This window comes from Antrostomus carolinensis, unplaced genomic scaffold (assembly GCF_000700745.2).
Source record: "Antrostomus carolinensis isolate BGI_N321 unplaced genomic scaffold, ASM70074v2 scaffold13026, whole genome shotgun sequence".
Classification (NCBI taxonomy): domain Eukaryota; kingdom Metazoa; phylum Chordata; class Aves; order Caprimulgiformes; family Caprimulgidae; genus Antrostomus; species Antrostomus carolinensis.
The window spans coordinates 134887-142382 of record NW_010319891.1 but is presented as its reverse complement, the minus strand read 5'-3'; the positions used below and the strand labels follow the sequence as shown (position 1 = coordinate 142382).

Sequence of the window (7496 nt, the reverse complement as noted above, 5' to 3'; positions counted from 1 at the left end):
GCTTTCTTTGTCAGGCCAGCTTTCTGCTGGTGAGAAACTCTGGGGGACAGGAACTGCAAGGGGATCAGAGAAGGTCGGTGGAGTAGGAGTGCCGGACATCCCTGGTGAGTATCATTTTTTATTGTGACATGATTTACCCAGCCCAGAACAGGAGATGGTTGCTCCCAGGCACTGGAGGCCAGGGACACTTGGAGTCTATAAGAGACAGTCAGATGGACTTCTCTCAGTTTAACTGCAGAAATTGGAAAAGCAGTAAAATGGAAGAGGCTCACTTTAGACCAAGTTTCCAAGAGAAAAGCACAATAAATAAATTCCCCTAAGTGTTGTTAGGCCTTTGTGTTCTTCCCAGAGAAAAAAGAGAATTCTACTGGTCTGTAAAATTAACTGGTATGGGAAGGAGAGGCACTAGGGCCAACACTTCCCAGCTGGGCTAGAGGTGGCATGTATTGGGATGGCTCTACATGCTTCCCAGGGCCCCTGCATGGAAGACCATTGCTAGTGGTGCAACAGCTTACCCAAGGGGAGACTGCAATGGTGGTGTCTTAGCTAATAGAAAAGGGATAGTGAAAAGATTCTGCCAGGGAGACAAACGGGCATTGCTCTCCAGCGAGCACGGTGTCCCTAGGGCTCGAGACTGTCCATGGGTTGTGTGCGTGACAAGGCTGGACACTCCCCGGCACACAGACCCACTGCTCGGGTTGTCTGCAGCAACCATCTCTCCTCTCTGCTCACCGAGTATCTCCATCACTTCTTCCCTTTCCTTCTGATACTGGTTTTCTAGCTTTTGTTTTCTGTCTGTGGTAGCAGCAAATTTGAAGGAGGGATATTTGCACATTGCCATTACAGACCCTCTTTGCAGTCTATAGCAAGTTGTTGCCATTTGCTGTTAACTCAGAAAGGCAATAGATTTTGTTTGAAAAGTTACATAATTCTGATGTTTTTATGTCAGTCCTTCCACAGTCAGATCATCTTGGGACAGAAAGAGGCATTTCAGCAGAGGAAGCCAGAGGGGTGATTTTCTTCCCAATGCTGGCAAAAGCCTTCATCACTCCATAATAGAAAAAAATCCAACAGTTCTTTAACAGAAGATCCACACAATCTTATGGCCTTTCTGTGAAGCTGAGTTAAACTCATTTCTCCAAGAAGAGATGGGCAGATACCTCTCTTATTCCCTGCAGGCTTCTTGACACAACTCCCTCCTGTTAGTCTCATAAATGTGTTGTTCCTTCTTTCTTCTGGAAAGAAGAAAGCAATCCTAGCACAAACCAGGACATGGACTATAACCATGTGGGATGGAGAAAGGAAAGGAGGGAGGTGTATGTATTATATAGAACATACCAAGATATGTCCTATATAGTAGGATGTATAAAGAGCCAGTCAAATAAAAGTGTTGGCTGACCATTTTTTAAACATCATCTGTTCCCCTTCAGACACAAACATTTCTTTAGGGGTCATTATTGTATTTGAAAAACGTGTCACTAATGAGATAGTAATATATCCTTCACTTCTCACCTAGGAATGTTTACCTTTGATGACAACAGGTATCAGCTGCAGCTAAATATGGTGTAACTGCAAGGTGTGAGTGGCACAAACTGTCCAGCACAGTTTTAGAAGCTATTGTTTGTCCTGTTTTGCTGTTTTTAGCTAACCTGCTCAGTTCTGGTTCAGCTTCACCTGCTGTCGACATCTGTTGTCAGCACCAGGTAATTTCCTGGGGTAAACCCATCTGTGGGTGTTTAAATAAGACATCAAGCAGTCATTTCTGCAAATGCTCTTCTGCAGTTTCTCCTTGCCCTCAGCAGTTCTTCCAGTGTGCTGCTGGTCCCACCATGCCCATGAGCCTCTCAGATGCCTCCAGCAGCCCCAGCCCTGCTGCCTGCAGTGCTGCTCCCAGCCAGCTCATCCCACATTCACTGCAGCATCACCCACTCATGGCTCCCCAAAACCACTTCTGGCTTATCAGTGCTCATTTTCTGGAGTTCCTCTCCTCTTCTAGCTGTCCCCTCTACCAGGAGTGGACCTTCAGAGCCACATGTCCAGCGGTAGGGCAGCAGGAGGTAACTGAAGACAAGGGCATTTGAAAAACTATCAGTTGATCCCCAAATACCTGGATGCTAATCCCTTGGTGCACCCTCAAGCCAACAGAGCAATTAAGGAACAGAAACAAAGGAGAGAAACAGTTTGGATGTTGTTGTGGGTTGTTCAGTCCCATGTCAAGAAGGAGGGAAAGCTCTGTATGTGCAATTTCAATTTGCTAGCTCTCTGTGGGATTACTGCTGATGACAGGGGTGAAATGCCAAGAATTGATTCAAAGAGAACAGTATGAAGTCCTCAGAGGAAAGGCTGTACAGTATCTTAGTCACAAGGAGGAAGGTCACAGCAAAATCTCTTGTTTTTCCCTAAATATGAAGGCTTTTGTTGTTCCACCTTCACACAGGCTACCACAGGGTGAGCTGTACCAGAGGAAGAGACATCACAGAGGGACCACAGCAAAGACAGGCTTGGTACACAGCGAGGGAGGGGACTAAAAAGGAGACAGGACAGGAATGAGACTGACCTTAAGTTCTGCATTTACAATGCGCTTGGTTCAGCAAAATATTTCCTTTTGTTGCCCAGGATGTTCATTGCATCTGCTGACATCCAGGTCCAACCTTTGCGCCTCTGCTCCTGCCTTCACAGTTCATGGTACCTGTGTTACCTCTGGGATAGCTCAGGGTATAAAAGGCATTTTCCAGGAATGAAGCTGCTGGTGTTCTGCTGAAACTTTTTCAGTGATCTCTGTCTGTATTGGCATTGATCAGGGATGGTTGTTTGGTGATATGGTGTTTGGAAGAAATAGAGGCAGCTGTTTGGGATTAATAAAGAAACTAGGAACCAAGTAAATGGTGGCTGTGGAAGAAAAGGGAGTGTTATCTTTACCACTGGGAACGTTTCCAAGGTGTAAAAATTAACTGGAGCAAACATGAAAATATCTGGAGGCTCATTAGTTTTGCATAGGTCTTGCCAGAGAAGAATGTCCATGTTGCATCAAGTCAATGGTCCTTCTGTCCTGGCAGTCTCTCTCCATCTGTGGCCATAAGAGGTTGCTTGCAGAAGAGCAAGGATCATAGAAGGATGTATGACACCTACTCACCTACCAAATGTTCCCCCAGTCTCCTTTTCTTATAAGCTTTTATTTTTTTCTTCCCACTGCAGCTGTGTGTACGTCCTCACAGTGCAGAGTTGAGGGCTAGTTGCCACCCCAACAGGAAGAGCGACCGTGTGGGATTCCTATCTCCTGGTCACTTTTGAGACCCAACTCTATGCTTTTTGCTTCTTCCTCCTTATAGGGCACATGGCCCAGATGCTATGATCCTCGTGGATGGGCAGCCTCGACAAGCCAAAGGGGAGCTAGGGCTATCCCAGATGCTCCACATCGCTAGCCAGATCGCCTCTGGAATGGTGTACCTTGCCTCCCAGCACTTTGTCCATAGAGACCTGGCCACCAGGAACTGCTTGGTCGGAGCCAACCTGCTGGTGAAGATTGGAGACTTTGGGATGTCAAGAGATGTCTACAGCACTGATTACTACAGGGTAAGGCAGCTCCAGCGGCAGATGCTCAGAGCAAAGGGAGACTAGGAAATGTTACAGTAAATCAGTTTTTGGAGCTCTTGGGCTCACTCACTTGGTTATTTGCTCACTGAAACATGCACACAGATGTCGATCAGGCATCCCTGAACCACTGTCCTCATTCCTTTTCAGTCCTGGACACGCTTGTAGTTCAGACATCCATGCAGATGCCTACACACAAACCTCTCTGTGATACCCCAGAACACAGTCACATGCTTTAGGATGGCTCTGAAGTCATCCTGTTCTTACTTCCTTCCTATTTTTTCTCCCTCTTTTTTGAAGACGCTGATAAAGGTAATCCAAAGAGATGACTAAGACTGCAGGCTGTGACCTCTGGTGTTAGATTAAAGAAACTTAATACAGGGACTTAGTGAAAAGGCAACTGAAAGACTGACTGATAAGTGCATAAAATATGGAAGAGGAAATAATAGGCAATTTCGGTTCGACCTCAAAACATTTTTTTCCAGCAGGGTCATCATTTAGACAATGGAGTAATTTGCCAGACGTAGGTAGCTGAGGGCCTGTTATTAAAGAAGTTCAGGAAGCAACTAGATAAAAATGCCTGGGTTTAGTGCAGAGGCTAATCCTGCACTTGTCTCTGGGGATGGACTCAATGAGTTTTCCAGCCTTTTCTTCTGTGACTTGTGCTTGCACTGTTCTCTTGTCTTGAACACTCCCTCTGTACCTGTCTGTACTACCCTATCTGCCTGGGATGGCAGCCTCCCAGGTGGGACAGCTTGTTTCTCACCCTTCCTCAGCTACAGGAGAAGCTGTGATGTGCAGAGTTTGAAGCACACTGGAGTGGGTATTTGTTGCTGGGACATCCACCAGCAGGGAAGGGCTCTTCAGGCTAAGGAGCAGTGATTTCTAGCCTAATGTTTGGAGTAAGGCTGGTTTATTTCTGGTTACAACATTGGATGTTTGGCTTTGAGGATGATTTCGATCAGCTACCTGTGAAGGGTTGACCTATGGTCTTGATCTGATTCAGAAGGTTTTCTTTATGAGATAGGCAGCTGCCAAGTGGAGTTACTGTGTTGGGGAGGAGGAAAAATGTGATCAGACTTTTGCTCTCACCTCTCCCAGCCCAGGACACTGGCTTAGCACTACGTTTAATTACCAGTGAGGGAACCAATATTCACTGTGCAGCACAAAACTCCATGTTGGGAAAAGTTCTTGGTGCAGTTACTGGGCAGTGACAAAGGAAGAGAGGTGACTATGGTCCCATCACTGCAGAAAATTCAGGAAGCAGTGAGTGGGGAAGAGAAGAGCCCAAGGGAAGATAAGAAGCAGCCTGTGTGATCCCCATGTTCTTGCCTGGTTCCTTTCCTTCAGCCATGTCAGACCTACCTCAACCACAGACAGTGTCACATTGCTTGAGAAAATCCCAGCTAAGCTTCTGTTTCTGCAGCACCAAGACCTCTCTCTGCAATGGGAGAATTTGCTGCAGTTGCCATGTGAAGGCTGGGAGGGCCCCCAAAAAAGTGAGAACTGAAAACATTTCCATAGGCCAGTTGACTGTTGTGGGTTTTTTTGTCTTCTTTGTGATGGTGTCCTGTAGACCTCATCCTGTCTGTGCAAAATGCTTTGCTGAGGATTGCTCCATGCTACCTCTTGCAGTGTCATAAGGCTTTTTAGTGGACTTTTCTCTGCTAACACAGATTGCCATGCATGACCAAAGCAATAACTAGTTATCACCTGTTTCCCAGAGCAAGAGCTGAGCTTTGGACCAGCACAGCCTTTTGTTCTTAGTTGATTTTCCTTTCTCTGTTGTCACTGACTTTTGGTACTTTTAAAACTCTTGATCAGTAAGTCCATGCTCTGCACGTATGGAGACCTTTTCTCTGTTACTGTCCAAAGAGGGGTCCTAGCAAAATAAGGTTCTGATTGCCCACATTTACACTGGTGATGTGAGGGGCAGAGGGTCTATGTGACTTGCCCAGAGCCAAAGCAGGATTCAGTGACAAAGGTGGGAAGTCCATCCAGGCCATATATTGCCCCCAGCAAAGAGCAGAAGTCCAAGAGCCAAGTGTTTCTCATCCCTCCTCCAGCTACAGCCCAGCCACACTCATCCCAACATATGAGAAGAAGCCAGATAGACTCATTTCTCAATCTCTTTCTCTAATCACTGCCTTGTGGGACATGTTTACCTGGAGAGCAGATGGAGCTGATCACATTATTCACCCTTCTGTTCAACTCACGGTTATGTGACAGTCTCAGTCCTTCCCCATCACCACTATCTCATACCTGTCCTCTCCTGTCCCTCTGCCTTTGCACAGCACCGCTGCATTCATTCTCTGCAAAAACAGGTGTGAGCCTTGCTGTCTCTAGATTTGGAAATCTATTTGGTTTCTGAGTGGTAATCTGCACTTCTAAGTTCCCTATGAACAAGAATAGTCAACCCTTTGAACAGAAACCTGGTTGTGAAAATAATAGAGCCACATGGGGCTCACGTGAATTGACTGTATTAGACTTGACTTTGGTAAGAAGCAGCATTCCCTTTCTCCTGCAAATGTAGGTGAGAAAAACAATGTGGCTTCACAACAGTTGTGCATCTGTGCACAATTCCTCACAATTTTAGTTCCTAACATCCCTCGCATGAAAACTAGCTCTTCAAGTCTCCTGAGACAATCCTTTTGAGTTCACAGACCTATTGTAAAATCCACCAATGTACCCCAAGTGAGGGTTTTTTAATGGATACAGAGAGCAAATGAGCTCAAGTCTGAGAACTAAACTGCTCCTGGGTCTCACCTATGGAAGGTGGAGATGTGGTTGAAGAGTTGAACTTTGAAACTCTTTGGTGCTGTCCCTGGTCACAACCACATCCTGTCTGGTGAAATACCCAAGTCTGATTCTCAGTGTTTGTGCACAGCAGCTCTCTCTTGTCAACAGCCTGCCATTCCCAACAGTAGGACCTGGAGCAAAGTTCTGCTTCAGGTGCTTTCTAGAAAATATTGCTTGGTGTGTCCAAGCTGTGGTCTAGGGAGAATACTGTAATTTGTCATTTTCTGGGAACACAGTGAAGGATTCCACCTCAAAGCTGACACACTGACAGCTCTGGACCTCTCTACAGGTTGACTCACTTCAGTCTGCTGGGTCCCCATGTTTGCTCCTGCCCAGGCCCCATGAGCACAGATAACTGGGCATGTGGATATGTGAGTGTGTTCCAGGCTGAGGATTAGCTTCTAGCCATTTCCTTTCTTTCACATTTTTAATCTTTTAAAACAAAGAAAGAACACCATCTGGCTCCTGCATTTGTGGGACGCAAAAGTGCTTTAACAAAGGTGAACTGCTTAATTTCCTGTTACACATTTGGATACAGAAAATAAACAAAGGCAGCAGAGAGGGTTGTTTCCCCTCTCCAAAAGGCTCTCCATGTTCTGCCTGAAGACAGATGTGTCCTTTTCCTTGTGCATCACAGAGGGATCCTGTCAGCTGTTGCCTTTAAACCTTCTTTCAAGGAGAGAGGGTGGTTGTGGAGGTGTAGGTGGTGGAGAGAGGTGAAACAACATCTGATTAGAAAGCAGAGGGACTGGGGAGATGGAGAGAAGTAGCCCAGCTTCTTTGTGAAGAGTAAAGGCGGGGATGCTGAAGAAGCATTTCTGTGATGTGTTGTGTAATGTGCTGTGCAATCTTTGGTGTGGGTCTCTGTGGGGAGGCAGGGTGGAATATATCCATATTGGAGAGAAAGGTTTTGGCCAGATTTTGTTTTTCTTGTTGTTTTCTTTAAAAAAAAAATGTGTGAGTAGGTGATTTTTTTTAGGTATGACTCAGGGCTGTGACAGCAGGTGGTGGGATGCTGCAGGTCAGGGACATTGTGCCTCAGCCAAGCTGAGTGTGGTATGGAGACTGCAGCATGTCAGGCACACGCCGTCTGCCCAGTGCTGCCT

At 46.2% G+C, this 7496-nt stretch overlaps 1 protein-coding gene across 1 annotated transcript in view; it reads left to right on the top strand.

Annotated features, from left to right (window-relative positions):
• The window catches only part of LOC104526080 (NT-3 growth factor receptor), a gene marked incomplete at its 5' end in the record, with an annotated part of 97228 nt that overhangs the window by 62010 nt on the left and 27722 nt on the right, over nt 1–7496 (top strand). Inside the window, one exon of the mRNA XM_010169430.1 lies at nt 3330–3573. Coding sequence (XP_010167732.1) covers nt 3330–3573 — 244 coding nt within the window. The remainder of the gene's footprint in view (nt 1–3329; nt 3574–7496) is intronic.